Below are 16,035 nucleotides of genomic sequence, written 5' to 3'. Positions count from 1 at the left end.
CCCCAAGACTGCTGTCATCCCAGGGCGATATCCGATCGTGGTCGAACCCACTATTCGTAATATCAAGGTCGCACGAGTCCTGATCGACAGCGGTAGCTCAATCAACCTTCTCTTCGCCAGCGCCTTGGACGCGATGGGGATCCCACGAAGCGAGTTGACACCCACTGACCAACCCTTCCATGGAATCACTCCTCAGTCATCGTCTAAACCATTGGGCAAAATTACGTTGCCTGTGACTTTCGGCCAAGCAAACAACTTCCGAACGGAACAGATCACCTTTGATGTCGCTGAATTCGATACAGCATACAATGCCATTATTGGGAGAACTGCACTCGCGAAGTTCATGGCCGCATCTCACTACGCGTATCAAGTGCTCAAGATGCCAGGGCCGAAGGGAACAATCACTATTCAAGGGAACGCTAAGCTGGCAGTACAATGCGATAAGCAGAGCCTCGACATGGTCAAGCACACGCCCAGCCCACCCGCCACAGCTGAGCCACCCAAGAAAGTGAGCAAAACAAACAAGACGCCGAAGTCAGACGGCGCAATCAAGATCGTTGCACTCTCCAATGCCAACCCCGACAAGACCGTCAAGATCGAGGCATCACTAGGCGAGAAATAGGAACTCGCGCTCATCACCTTCCTCCACGACAATGCTGACGTGTTCGCTTGGCAGCCGTCCGACATGCCGGGGGTACCTAGGTAGGTGATTGAGCACAAACTCATGGTGCGACCCGATGCCAAGCCAGTAAAACAAAAACTGCGGAGATTTGCACCAGATCAAAAACAAGCCATACGAGAAGAGCTCGACAAGCTTCTCAAAGCCGGTTTCATCAGAGAGGTACTCCATCCAGAGTGGCTAGCCAACCCAGTCATGGTGCGGAAGGCCAACGGGAAATGGAGAATGTGTGTCGATTTCACCGACCTCAACAAGGCGTGTCCCAAGGATCACTTTCCTCTTCCTCGAATAGACCAACTGGTGGACTCAACAGCCGGTTGCGAGTTGTTGAGCTTTCTCGACGCTTACTCCGGTTACCACCAAATCAGCATGGTGAAAGAGGACGAGGAGAAGACAGCATTCATCACGCCGTTTGGGGTATTCTGCTACGTTAAGATGCCGTTCAGACTAATAACCGCATGAAACACTTTCCAGCGCACGGTCCAAGGTGCACTTAGCGACCAGCTCGGAAACAATGTCGAGGCCTACGTCGATGACATTGTTGTCAAGACCAAGACAAGCGACTCATTGATTGACGATCTGCGGGAAATGTTCGACAACCTCTGACGATATCGCCTCATGCTCAACCCAGAGAAGTGCACGTTCGGAGTACCCTCGGGCAAGCTACTCGGCTTCCTCGTCTCTGGCAGAGGAATAGAAGCAAATCTCGAGAAGATCAAGGCAATCGAGAACATGAAGTCGCCTACAAGACTCAAGGAAGTACAGAAGCTAACCGGATGCATGGCGGCACTAAGCAGGTTCGTCGCTAGGATGGGAGAGCGAGGACAGCCTTTCTTCGCTCTATTGAAAAAGCAAGACAAATTTGTATGGACATAGGAAGCCGAAGAGGCATTCATTGCACTCAAGCGCTACCTATCAAATCCACCCGTACTTGTTGCCCCCCAACCTAATGAAGAATTATTTCTCTATATTGCCGCCACGCCATACTCCGTTAGCACTGTCATTGTTGTCGAAAGAGAGAAGGTGCAACGACCAGTCTACTATGTTAGCGAAGCTCTCCACGACGCAAAGACAAGATATCCACAGATCCAAAAACTGCTCTACGCGGTAATCATGACATCAAGAAAGCTACGCCACTACTTCTAAGCCCACAGGGTCACAGTTGTCTCCTCCTTCCCTCTCGGTGAAGTCGTGAGAAACAAAGATGTTGTCGGCCGCATTGCCAAATGGGTAGTCGAGCTAAGCCAATTTGATATCCACTTCGTGCCATGAACAGCCATCAAGTCCCAGGTACTCGCCGATTTCGTAGCCGATTGGACAATGCCTGATAATAGGTCAGACAACCAAATCGACAATGAAACGTGGACAATGGCGTTCAACGGCGCACTCAACAGCCAGGGAGCAGGGGCAGGATTCATCTTGACATCACCTTTGGGAGATCAATTCAAGCATGCACTTCACCTCAACTTCAGGGCAACCAATAACACAGCCGAATATGAAGGACTACTCGCCAGGATAAGAGCTGTAGCTGCACTTGGAATCAAGTGACTGATCGTGAAAGGGGATTCCGAACTAGTCGCGAACCAGGTGCATAAAGATTACAAGTGCTCTAGCCCCGAGTTATCCAAGTATCTCGCAGAAGTCAGGAAGCTGGAAAAAAGGTTCGATGGGATCGAGGTCCGACATGTATACCGCAAAGACAACATTGAACCGGATGATCTAGCACGACGTGCTTCTAGACGAGAACCACTTGAACCTGGCACCTTTATGGACATCCTGATGAGGCCATCAGTGAAAGATGCAATCGACGAAGATAGCCCAGACTCCCCCAACGTCGGCTCGGGGGCTACAAAGGCAGAGCGCGCCGTTGCCGATATCGAGACCACAGACGACTGGCGCACCCCACTCATTAAATTCATATGCAGCGAAGAGCTGCCCGAGGATGACGCAGAAGCCGAGAAAATATCCCGTAAATCAAAAGTCTACTGTATGATCGGCAACGATCTATACAAGAAGGCACCAAACAGGGTACTCCTAAAATGCATCTCATCCGACGACGGCAGACACCTCCTCCTCGACATACATGAAGGGATCTGTGGGTCACATGCCGCCGGTCGGACATTAGTTGGAAAAGCTTTTCGACAAGGGTTTTTCTAGGCAACCGTCCTCAAAGACGCCTGTGACATGGTTCAGCAGTGTGAAGCCTGTCAATTCCACAGTAAACACACAAAGCTACCAGCGCAAGCACTCCAAACTATCCCTCTCACTTGGCCGTTCTTGTGCTGGGTGCTAGATATACTCGGGCCATTCCCACGAGGACAGGACGGCTACAGGTTCCTATTCGTGGCGATCGACAAATTCACCAAGTGGATTGAAGCGATACCCACTGGGGAAATCAAGGCCGACAACGCCATCAAATTCATCAAAGGGAAATTCTGCAGGTTCGGATTGCCCCACCGTATCATAACAGACAACGGCTCCCAGTTCATCAGTGCCGATTTCCAGGATTACTGCATCAGGTTGGGAGTCAAGATCTGCTTCGCCTCGGTTTCTCACCCTCAGAGTAATGGACAAGTTGAGAGGGCAAACGGCATAGTATTACAAGGAATCAAGACCCGCGTCTACGACAGGCTCATGTCACACAACAAGAAGTGGGTCGAGGAACTTCAATCAGTACTATGGGCCGTGCGTACCACACAGACAACATCTAACAAGGAGACACCCTTCTTCCTCGTGTACGACTCAGAGGCCATGCTCCCCACCGAGCTATGACATCAAAGTACACGAGTACAGAAGTGTTCCGATGAGGATCAGGAGGAGCAGCGATACGATGATGTGAATCTACTCAAGGAACATCGCGATCGAGTTGCCGTTCGAGCAGCCAGCTACCAACAGGCCCTTCGCCGTTACCACGAGAAGCGCATCCGAGCACGCACGCTTTCGATCGGTGACTACGTCCTCCGACGGGTTCAAAGCCAAGCAGGGCGAAACAAGCTCTCACCTAAATGGGAAGGACCGTACACGATCACACAAGTTCTGCGGCCAGGCGCATTCAAAATTGCAGACGGCGATAGTCGCGAGTTGGCAAACTCTTGGAACATTGATCAATTACGTAAATTCTATGTATAAGTCAATAGTATCCATACTTGTAAGACACCTTACAACTTCAATAAAGCCTATTTTTCAGGTACAGACTACAATCGAAGTGTTCCTTCCCGATGATCCCTTACCCAGATGACACCTAGCGTTGAAACCTATCCTCATGTCCCTTTATGCCGTCTTGACAAGGCCTCCGAGGAACCTAAGGGAACTTCGGCTGGGGACGCCCAGAGCCGATAAGGCCTTGTCGGATCCTGTAGAAATGAAAGACCATGTAAGATCTGGTCGTGTAAGAGTTCTCGCCGTGCGTATTAACCAAGCCGTGTAATCGGAAATAAACTTTCCAACTTCACGGCTGGGGGCTAGGATCAGTGCTTGTTCAACCGAGGCAGGTCAAAGGTCCAAGAGCCTTATCTCCCGAGAAGAATTCTCCGATGACAAGGCTGGGGGCTAGGGAGAGTGTATAATTCAAACGACTGATCAAAGTCGCGAAGTGAGAAGACACTCATACACACTACATCCAGAGACACGGAGACTACAAGGAAGGCCAACGCTAGTCCATCGACTGGAAGACCTTCACCGCCAGCGGCGCCATCGACTTCACCAGGCCATCTATCTCCATAGGAGTTCTCCGAGAACGAGAAAACCCTTCGCGGAGGAACTCGAGGTGCAGCTGCGAACGATGATCTCGTATGCAGGCCAACACGTGCCCCCCGGCATATCGGCTTGAGCGACAACACTCCTGCTTCAACGCCTCGTCGATACGTTGACCGATGCCTTCGAGCTGGGCGCAGGCCCCATTCAGCCACGAGATGTATCCGGCCGCCGATTCCTCGGGATCCCCACGGGGTACTCGGAGCTCTCTACAGACTATCGACATGGATGTGCAGCAACTCTTCAGATACGAGTTGAACCACACCTCACGACCCCCAGAGTGTCTCTACGGCCTGGTCCTTTCTCACTTCCAGCATAGTCCTCTCGAGTTCCGCGACCTCAAACTTCGTCCTCCAATACTGGACACGACGATCCTGGTCAGCAAGCGCACTCTCGAGATCTGCTCAGCATGGAAACGACTAAGTCAAGCTGCTCTTCTCTCCCGAGAACACAACAAATCAAGTCGATCCAGAAGGAAGGGCAAAGGAAATGATAACAAAGACAACCAACCTAAGGGAGTCGTCGCCATGCTCGTTTCCACGGGCGAACTTCGATCTACATTGCCCTCCGGCACATGTGGCTCAGACGCAAGTAACGGAACGACCATTGGCAACTCAGGCTGCCCGCGCTGCTGGACATCCTCGACATCAACATCTCTACAAATGGCAACAAAGTACTCAAGATCAAAATGCTAAAGAAAGCTAAGGCGATGACTGCGCATACTAAGGCGGTTGGAACCAACGAAAGTTTTACAAAGCATGACTAAAGAGTACAAGAGAGTCAAAATCCTACTCTTCAAAAAGTGGGAGAACAGACTCCCCCAGATCGCCGACTTCTTCCATCACATCCTTGCGCGCGTCGCTAGCCGCCCCCTGATCCAAGATCTTCTGCAGATCGAGTTCAGGGTGCGCCAGCCTCACACACGCAAGGACGTGGCACGCCCCGGTGTAGATCCCGTTGGACGTCTCCTCCTCGATCCTGGCCACATGCTTGGAGGGGATCTCCTCCATTGCCGCCGCCAGCTCCGCAAGAGAAGACGTCAGCGAGAACTCATCGGGATTCGCCGGGATGGTAGACTTGATACCGCACTCCCCGGCGAGCTGGTGCAGACCAGTATAGGTGACCCGCAACGAGCCACGGATTTCCGACAAGTTGTTCTCAAGCTCCGACATACGGTGCTCGACTCCCTGCCATTGTCGCTCATTGTCGGCTACCAGTTCCCTCATCTTCTGGAGGTCCTCACGAACCTCCGCCAAATCGTGCGCCAGCCGGTCGGCGCGCTTATTCGCCAACGACGCCGCCGCCGCCCTCGCCTCCACGATCTCGCGACCAATGCCGTGAGCACCAGCCTCGAGGAGGCGCCCCATCTCAACCTGGAGCTCCTCCCAGGTGAGGACAACAGCCGACGAACCACGACCAGCCACGGGATCGCTGGCTGGGCCGCTAGGTGTCGCCTCGCGGCTCCTGGGCACGACCACAACATCCGTCGAGGCCACGGCAGGAGACGCGTTGGAGGTCCCTCCAGACCCATCTTGCGCCGCCTTCGCCCGCGCCGCCCTGCGAAAGGCTGCGATTGAGACAGAGTTCGACGAAATCGCGAAACCTCAAATTCATTCACTCACTTCTCGCCGAGCGTCACAAGCCGCTACCGTCGCGGAGGTGGGGGAGACGCGTCCGAGGCCTGGAGTACAATCGATATGATGTGAGGTGGAAGTCTTCCGACTACGTGATCAAATAACAGGAGAACTTACCGAGGGGGTGGGTGTCTTCCGACGATGTCCGACTACAGAGGAGAATTTCCTCCCCTTTTTCGGAACGACGCCGCCACTCGTTGTGGCAGCGGCAGCAGCAACGTCAGCGACGCCGCCACCTAATGGTCCACGAGCGGCCCGATGATATCAGTCAGAGGGAGAGCCTACGCTTCATGAAGTCATAATGCGATCCCAGAAGAAAAATGCAGAAGGACCACTGAGTACACTTACATTGATGGCAGCGTCGCGCTCGGCCGTCCCTTTCTCGCAAAGGGGGACGGGGACTTTGTTCGCCGTTGTCGGGCCGCTGATCATCAGTTGGCCGACACAGCGCTCCACGGTTGCGCTATCCAAGCCTGTAGATCGAGACCAGAATCCGATAAGCCGGGAAGAACGCGCGCATAAGGGAGTCAATTTAACTAAAAAAGAAATGCCCTGAGGAGAAACCCGGGTCGCGTCCTCTGGCCCAGAATAATCAAAGGCAGGATGGGCTCGAGCCTGAAGCGGCTGAATCCGCCTACTAATGAAGTCGACAGCAACTTCATACCCCGACAACCCCCGTTCTCGGAGGTCGTCAATGATATCGATGAAAGATTGGAGGGATGGGGTCAAGGCGGGTTTGGTGGTCCAAGATGGAATCTTGTCTGGTTGCTCCTCAGGAACAACGAAGATCGGATCCGAATCCTTTATCTGAAGATAGAACCACCTCCCCCACCACTTGCTGCGAGAGGAGGGGCACTGAAAGGGGATGTATCGCTTCTTCAGGCCATCCCAAAGTCGAAAACCAACACACCTAGACACCTTTTTAGTAAAAGCGGAAAAGGTCGAGAAACGGCTTCACCCCAATGTAGGCCTCACAAAGATGCGTAAAAATACTCAGGAAGGCAATGGAGTTGGGGTTCAAATGGAGCAAGGAAAGACCATAGAAATTCAAGACCAAAAGGAGAAATTCAGAAGGCGGAGGAAGAAAACCGCAGAGAATAAAGTCCTCAACCGCAACCATGCGACCCAGGACAGGCTGGGGTTCAGTACCTCCTACTTCCTTCTCCGCGGTCCCGCGACCGGGAAGGGCGTTATCCTCCTGCTGTTTCTTTAGTGACGCACTGGTGGAGGTAGACTTGTCGTGATCCATTGCCACCGGGGATCGCCGGAGAAAGGACCGAGATGAGCTGGCTAGGGTTTTTGCAGGAGCGAAGAAGACGAGGGACGTTTGGAAGCTGGAGAGTTTTTTCAACAGGCGGACCTCAAATTGGATCCCCAAAACTCCCTTAAATAGACGCACCTCCGACGTTGCGAATTCCAAGGAAAGGAGAGAGATGGCCGCCGGAAATTTCTGGGTCCGTTACGCGCGGCAGTTTCTCGGACTTCAATTTAAATTCACTCAGGACCGTTGAGCTTCACTCGGCGTTGTCGATCACTCCTTGTCTCTCGGTCATCACACCGAGAACGACGACAACTTCGACATCAGAAGTCGCGATCGGTTTCACGAGTTTATTTAAGCAGAAGTCGGGGGCTACTGTCAGGGTTACGGGTAAGGTATACCCTCTACCCTTCGATATACGTCACATATCGACATGGTATGCTTGCGCATATGCGGACGTTTTCGGCATAGGTTGGGGAAATCCATTACGGAGTTCACAAATGTAAGGAGTCCTACTCAGATAGAACTGGGTCGTCATTGTATCGTATCGGGTCCGATGTCTCCGAGTCCTACTTGGAGACCAGTTAACCTATGGTATAAAAGGGATCCCCCGGGAGGACCTAAGAGATCGAATCTCAGAGCCAACGCATCCACCACAGCCTACGAAGTCGGAGCTTATCGGAGCCAAGTCGCCGGGATATCTAGTCGGATTGACTCGACTATGATCTCGTCGGTATCGTCGAGTTCTACTATTCCCTTTGTAATCTGTGGTTTCCATCATATAATCCCATATCAACTGGATTAGGGCTATTACCTACCAAGGGGCCTGAACCAGTATAATCCCTGTTTCCTGTTTGCTTGATGTCGTACTACGTAGATCCTCGTACCAGCGTACCTCAATACCCTCTATATCCGGTCTACGGGTATCCCCCGTCGACACTCATGGTCTAGAAATTCTCACATTAATCGGAGAAAAAGAAAAGGCAGAGTCCATATAGAAATACAATTTAGAAATAGCTGAAATTCGGAATTAAAAATTAAGGAATATTAGAAGAGGAGACTAGATTCCATATAGAAATACAATTTAGAAATAGCTGAAATTCGGAATTAAAAAATAAGGAATATTAGAAGAGGAGACTAGAGTCCACATAGAAATACAATTTAGAAATAGTTGAAATTCGGAATTAAAAAATAAGGAATATTATAAGAGGAGACTAGAGTCCATATAGAAATACAATTAGTAAATAACTGAAATTCGGAATTAAAAATAAGGAATATTAGAAGTAGAGTATAGAGTCAAATATTATTAGGAAATAATAGAAATTCGGAATTAAAAATAAGGAATATTAGAAGTAGAGTATAGAGTTCATATCGAAATACAATTAAGAAAAAAATAGAAATTCAGAATTAAAAATAAGGAATATTAGAAGAGAAGACTAGAGTCTATGTAGAAATACAATTAGAAAATAATAGAAATTCGGAATTAAAAATAAGAAAAAGTAGAAGTAGAGTATAGAGTCCATATAGAAATACAATTAAGAAAAAAAATAGAAATTCGGAATTAAAAATAAGGAATATTAGAAGTAGAGTATAGAGTTCATATAGAAATACAATTAAGAAAAAAAATAGAAATTCAGAATTAAAAATAAGGAATATTAGAAGACAAGACTAGAGTCTATATAGAAATACAATTAGAAAATAATAGAAATTCGGAATTAAAAATAAGAAAAATTAGAAGTAGAGTATAGAGTCCATATAGAAATACAATTAAGAAAAAAAATAGAAATTCGGAATTAAAAAATAACGAATATTAGAAGTAGTGTATATAGTCCATATAGGAATTTAAAACTAACTAAAATTCGGAACATAATAAAATGAAAAGTAGTGTTTAGAGTCCGTATAAAAATACAATTTACAAATAACTAAAATTGGAAATTAGGAAAAATATGGGAAGAAGAGTTTAAAGTCAATATAGGAATACAATTTAGAAGTAACTGAAATTTAAAATTAAAAACTAAAGAATATTGAAAGATGAGTTTAGAGTCCACATAGAAATACAATTAGAAATAATAAAAATTCAGAATTAAAAAAAATAAATATTAAAAGACGAGTCTAGAGTCCATATAGGAATATATATAATTTAGAAATAATTAAAATTTGATAGAAAAATAATTAATAACTAACACGTATATAAAATACAACATGAATATTACACATTAGTAGTTTCGTAAAGTTATTGCAAAATTTAAAATTATGTTGTCATTGAAATATATTTTAATAATTTAATGAGAAAACATATATGGTATTATATGAGAGAAAATATAATGATGCTAGCCGCACAATCTACGCGGGCCACCATGCTAGTTACGCGTAAAGCGAAGGGCTTTTTCGCAAATCGCCGATGTGGCATCACCCATCGGCCGCACAGGGCGCCACCTTCCTGATGCCCTGTCGCCTGTCGGTGAGGGCGCTCCACCGTGAAAACGGTGTGTCGGTGCGCGCGGCCGTCCATCCACACAGCCCACAGGAGAGCTCATATGACATATCGATCGCTCGACGCACGTACAGCGCGCGTCGCGTCTCCCTTCCCGTGCGTGATTCCGCGAGGCTTCACGTACGTACGAGCAAAAAAGCCGAGGTGTACACATTACATCGGATCACTCACTCGATCGAATCATTCTTTAAAATTTACATGTTTGGATCGAGCCGCATGCAAGTACGCAAGTGGCACGCAACTAGGGTGAGGCATCAACCGAGGGAAAAGTGGTTTTATGTGAATCGTGATTAGTGGCCATGTGAAGTAAGCTGGAGGCATTGGACAATTGGAGATTCGGAGGAGCACTTGGGCGATCCAGCCAATGGTGGCTTTCTCATGCGGATCACATGGCGGCCGGTCGCCCGGGCGTGCACGACGTGCGCGCGCCGCTGCCTCCATCGTCGTCACGCGCGATCCCGAGTTGGATTATCCAGAGCTTACGGGTCCATATTTGACAGGGATCCAACTTGTAAATTTAAATTTAGAAGCTAGGCTTAGAGTTTTGAAGCGGTTCAAATCCAGATCTACTTACTTTATAGGTAAAACTATAACGGTTTAGTTGATCTCTGGTTTTAAGAGCAAGTTTAATAATATAGCCAGCTTACTAGCTTCAAAAATTAAACATCATATATAACTAACCTAATATTAAATAAATAGAAATGGTGAGGCTTCGGATCTAGGACAACTAGTACATCACCTTGTGGAGCTAGCGGGAAGACCCTTGGATGTTTTTTTATCCATAACCAACCTAATAGCCTATTTAGACAATAATTAGTTGTAGATATATATTGTATCATTAATACTTAATTTGTCCATATCTCTCATATGGTTTATTGGAGCTTGTGCTGTAGCTGGCTATAAATCCGTGGCTCGCTTTTCTTCTCTTTCTTTTTCCTCATGTAAGAAAAATATGATGTGATAACTTGTACAAGCAACTTAGGTTATTTTAGGGTATGTTTGGTAGAGCTCAACTCTTAAATCTCGCTTCAGGTTTTAGGTCTGGAGTGAAGTTATAGAGCGGCCTAAATCCAGCTCTATTTCTCCACCCAGCTCCTCTCTTATTTTAGAGTACTCGCTGTAGAAAGGGTGAAACTGGAGCTCCGTCAAAACCTACGTAAGATATTGGCCTTGCTTTACGTGCACTGCTCGTCTCCTCCTCCTCTTGCAGCTGATCGTGATTCGTGATTCGTCGGCTTAAACATTGGATTCGCACCGGCAAGTCACTTCTGCGGCGCCGCGGAGCACCATGGCGCCGACACATCGTACATCCAGATGTGCGTGTGTGGCCGTGTGGGAGAGAGAGAAGACGCTCGCTGGGTGCACGGAGCCATTTCACCCGCCAGGCGACTCCTTCTTCTTTTGCGGTTGCGCGAGCACGTCGGTCGTGCGCAAGGTTGTCAATATCCCGATTCGTATTCTAGTATCTTACGATACTACGATCCTCTCAAGCCGAAAAGATACCGATCCCACCTAGTATCCTAATTTTCATAGTATCTCGATCCTACTATTAATTACTACACGATCCTACGGAATCTTATGTGGTATCCCGATTTTACGATCCCTACAATACTACAAAATATTATTTAAAATAACATGGTTTGAAAATAATGTAACTAAATATGCTCAAATTTATATAAAAATCAGTTAAATATATCAAAACCAACGTGGTTTCTCTTAATAAATGTCTCTATTTGCATGACATATATCATTACTACATTATTTTATATAGAATGGCTATATATAATTAATATAAATATTAATTAAACTTTAAAAGAAGAAAATCTCATAGTATCCTGATACTACGATACGATCCTACGATACGATATTACTTTGAGCAAAACGATACTACCTAGTATCCCGATTCTGATAACCTTGGTCGTGCATGGAACAGTCAGAATGTACATACTCCACCGCGTACGCCTAGCATTTTGCGGTTCGATGCCCCCGGCAGTTTCGCGCGCGCGCCTCCCTACGACGCGGGCCACACGTCCCCGTGACAACTCATGCCACCCCTCCCTGCCGCTGCCGCGCGACGAAAAATTGATGAATCTAGCAGAGGAGAAGAACACGCACAGCACATCCGTCCAACCACCCATTCGCCATCACCGCAAAATCTGCCGCCTCATTTATAATTCCTCACCTCCTCTCATCTCAGATCCCTTTCCTCCCTGACACTCTCTTTTACCCCTGCCCCCCCCCCCCCCCCCACCATCACACTCCACACTCCACTAGTAGCTGGCAAGTGACCTCAGCTCAGCTCGGTGATAAAGCGGTGAGAGTGAGTACGGGCTACGGCGGTGGCGGTGGTAGGTGTGAGACGAGGAGAATGGAGGCCACCATTACCCGCTTCCTCGTCTTCTTCTTCCTCCTCCTCGTCGTCGCGGTCAGAGGCGACGACCCTTACAGGTTCTACACCTGGAACATCACCTTCGGCGACATCTACCCTCTCGGCGTCAAGCAGCAGGTAAGTACATCTTCTTCTTCTTGTTCTGCTTCAGCTTCAGCTTGTTCTTGGAGCTGAGCGGAGCTGCATTTGCTAATGGCGTTGTTGTGGGGGTGTGTGATGCTTGCAGGGGATACTGATCAACGGCCAGTTCCCGGGGCCTCAGATCGACGCGGTCACCAACGACAACATCATCATCAATGTCTTCAACAACCTGCCTTCCCCGTTCCTCCTCTCATGGTAATTTTGCAGAGCTTTCTCTTCATCACTCTGTTTAACGCTGTTTCACCTAACTTTGCTTGCTGCTCCAAAGTCTGCCTGGCATGTTTCGCTCCGTACGTTGCATTTTCTGTCTTGCCGGAGAGAGTGCTTGTCGGCTCATTTCCAGATTATTTCTCCACATTTGTAGATTCGTAGATATGTCTTTGCCATGATCAGCATGATCTTCATTAAGCTGTAATTAAACCTTGAGATGTGTAAACTCTCTCTGTCTCTGTCTCTGAGATTGTTCCCCACATGACTGCACTGTTGCTGGGACTGAAACGGGCTGTGCAAGTTTGAACATGTGAAAACAACATGCCAATTCTTTCAAAGTTTCAATCGAGAACACATGTGTAGATCTTGATTCTGTAAGTGCTTTTGCAGAGCTTGTGATGTCACTGACGTGTGAGCTGTCCCAGGGCAAAATCTTTATTGCTTCCTTTTACTTGCTCAACTAAAAGAACCTGATACTGTGTGTAGCGTCTACTTACATCTTTCCCTTTTTTTTTCCCTTTCTTTTATACTTGTGCTTTCGTTCTCGTTACAGATCCATGATAGAAAGAGCATGTGTGCAACTAGTGCCTAATTGTATCAGTGGGGCCTAATATGCTTCAAGTTGAGCATGTGCAGATTGCTGTGCTTGCTGGGTTACTTTTGGCTTCAAGTGTACTTGTTGCCACCTTGAGGAACTAATTTGAGTATTAGAAAATTTCTCGTAGAAGGCGACGGCATAAAATATGTTCATCTTCTAGTAGTAAAATGAAACATTCATCTTCTATTAGTAAAATGAAATATGTTCATCAACTGTTACTAAAAAAAAACATCTCATTGACGTTTCATATTTGGACCGTGGAAATGAATACCCGTGTCTGTAACTTACTTGGGTGTTCATACATCGCAGGCAAGGAATTCAACAGAGGAGGAGCTCATGGCAAGACGGGGTGTATGGTACAAACTGCCCGATCCCTCCGGGTGGCAATTTCACTTACATCATGCAGTTCAAGGACCAAATTGGGAGCTACTACTACTTTCCTTCCCTTGCATTCCATAAGGCTGCTGGTGGGTATGGTGGTATCAGGGTCCTTAGCCGCCCGGGGATCCCGGTTCCATTTGCACCCCCTGCTGGCGATTTCACCATATTGGCCGGTGACTGGTTCAAGCTCAATCACACTGTAAGTACATTTTTTTATATACTTAAGCACAAAGTTCAACACCTGAATTGTAGTTTATGTATCATGGTGCTCACTTTATTGCATCACCAAAAACTAAACTTAGAATTTTGCAGGATTTGCAAGGCATTCTGGACAGTGGTAATGACCTTCCACCCCCTGATGGGCTTCTTATCAATGGCCAAGGCTGGAACGGCAACAGGTTTACAGTAGACCAAGGTAAATTTATCTGAGTAAATCAGAACAACATACCTAGAAGTCTGGCGGGCACTTCACCATTGTGTATCCTGAACTTGTTTGATGTAATGTTGCCAGGGAAAACTTACCGTTTTAGGGTATCGAATGTGGGCATAGCAACATCAGTGAACATAAGGATTCAAGGTCATTCCTTGCTGCTGGTTGAGGTGGAGGGATCACACACCGTGCAGAGCACATACACATCGATTGATGTCCATCTAGGCCAGTCCTACTCATTCCTCGTGACGGCTGATCAGCCACCCCAGGACTACAGCATTATTGTCTCGACCCGTTTCACCAATCCTGTGCTCACCACTACTGCTGTCCTCCACTACAGCAATTCAAACGGTGCCCTTTCTACGGTAGCACCACCCCCAGCACCAACAATCCAGATTGATTGGTCTCTCAATCAGGCTAGATCAATTCGGTAAGCTTTTGCCTTCCTTCCAAAAAAAAAATCGGTAAGCTTGTCCAGATTTGAATAGCATATGCTTATTTTTCAATAACAGAATTTTGGGAAGTCAATGAAAATATACTAGGTTCAGATCATAAGATATGTTCAAGAGGACCAACAAAAGTTAACTTAGTTTGACAAGAACATTGGAATTTCCCTACACAAATGTACTAGCAACTAGTAACTACAATGTTTCATATTTTTAATTACATAAGACCTGTCCATGTGGTTAACAATCTTTGTTTATTTGGAAAAACTGATTTAGATATCATATCTAGTTAGTACAGTAACATAACTGAAAAACTGAAGTTGCACAAGTAACTCCGGCATACATTTCTGAAGGACTGAAACATTCCTTTCCACTCAATCCCATGTTTTTCTAACTCGGTACAGATGGAATCTGACGGCGAGTGGACCAAGGCCGAACCCTCAGGGCTCATACCATTATGGCCTTGTCAACACTACAAGAACCATCAGACTTGCGAACTCAAGGGCTAGCATAAATGGCAAGCTGAGATACGCGGTCAACAGCGTGTCCTTCATTCCAGCTGACACTCCTCTCAAGGTTGCCGACTTCTACAACATTCAGGGTGTGTTCGCTCTGGGGAGCATGCCTGACAACCCAACCGGAGGTGGCGCCTACCTGCAGACAGCAGTCATGGCAGCCAACATGCGAGACTACGTTGAAGTCATCTTTGAGAACTCTGAAAACTTTGTGCAGTCATGGCACATTGACGGTTACGCATTCTGGGTTGTCGGGTGCGTTTTTCATTGCCATTCTTGCAAATTATGGGTAGGCCACCGGTTCATGTCAATGATTGAAGGTGATTACCATTTCTGAACAGGATGGATGGAGGACAATGGACACCTGCGAGTCGCCAGAGCTACAACCTTAGAGACGCAGTTGCTCGGTACACATTACAGGTATATCAATGCAGATGGTCATTGTAGATCACCATGACCACACTTAATTTATCTGAAACTGCATCTAGCAGTATATTCTGATCATGTCATTACAAGAAGCACAATAGACCATATATGGAAATGCTCCATGATTGCGCAATTCATATGACCTGCTTGCACATGATCTACTTTTTTCAGGTGTATCCTCAATCATGGACTGCAATTTACATGCCTTTGGATAATGTGGGGATGTGGAACATCAGGTCAGAGAGCTGGGCTAGACAGTACCTCGGCCAACAATTCTACCTCCGGGTCTACTCTCCGGCGAACTCATGGCGGGACGAGAACCCGATCCCAAAGAACGCGCTCCTCTGCGGTCGGGCCTCGGGGCGCCGGACCAGGCCTCTCTGAACCTGAATTGGGGATCAGTTTCATGTCACGAAGGGGTGACAGCTGATAAACTGATGAGAATCAGATGAGAGCCAAGGATACATGTGGTGTTCAGATTATTGAGCCCCAATTCTTTTGACAAGCTTGAGAAGTTGAGAAGATTGTACTCCTAGCATCCCATTTCTGCTATTCGCATTGTTAAGCAACTGTAGCTAAAATGTTGCAGCGAATTCTTTGTATGGCAAGCAAGGATAATCTTGCTTCCTGACATTTATTGATAGATGATATAATATCGATATCCACGCATATATATTGATA

General features: G+C 47.1%; 1 protein-coding gene across 1 annotated transcript; it reads left to right on the top strand.

The window, feature by feature from the left end:
• The first annotated feature begins 12,067 nt into the window (after nucleotides 1-12,067).
• LOC4341847 (L-ascorbate oxidase homolog) lies at nucleotides 12,068-16,023 on the top strand. Its single transcript, XM_015788181.3, has 8 exons — nucleotides 12,068-12,324; nucleotides 12,434-12,543; nucleotides 13,466-13,736; nucleotides 13,850-13,952; nucleotides 14,049-14,397; nucleotides 14,818-15,183; nucleotides 15,270-15,348; nucleotides 15,526-16,023. The coding sequence occupies exons 1-8, from the start codon at nucleotides 12,187-12,189 to the stop codon at nucleotides 15,736-15,738; spliced, it is 1,629 nt and encodes a 542-aa protein (XP_015643667.1). The 5' UTR covers nucleotides 12,068-12,186; the 3' UTR covers nucleotides 15,739-16,023.
• Nucleotides 16,024-16,035: the final 12 nt, after the last annotated feature.

This window comes from Oryza sativa, chromosome 6 (genome assembly GCF_034140825.1).
Source record: "Oryza sativa Japonica Group chromosome 6, ASM3414082v1".
NCBI lineage: Eukaryota > Viridiplantae > Streptophyta > Magnoliopsida > Poales > Poaceae > Oryza > Oryza sativa.
This window is presented reverse-complemented; position numbering and strand designations above follow the sequence as displayed.

Bases quoted from the DNA above. Each gene is read 5' to 3' on its own strand.
- LOC4341847 (XM_015788181.3), top strand. From the start codon at position 12,187: ATGGAGGCCACCATTACCCGCTTCCTCGTCTTCTTCTTCCTCCTCCTC. The intron at 15,184-15,269 runs GTGCGTTTTTCA...ATTTCTGAACAG, and splicing joins TACGCATTCTGGGTTGTCGG to GATGGATGGAGGACAATGGA. The intron at 15,349-15,525 runs GTATATCAATGC...TACTTTTTTCAG, and splicing joins TTGCTCGGTACACATTACAG to GTGTATCCTCAATCATGGAC.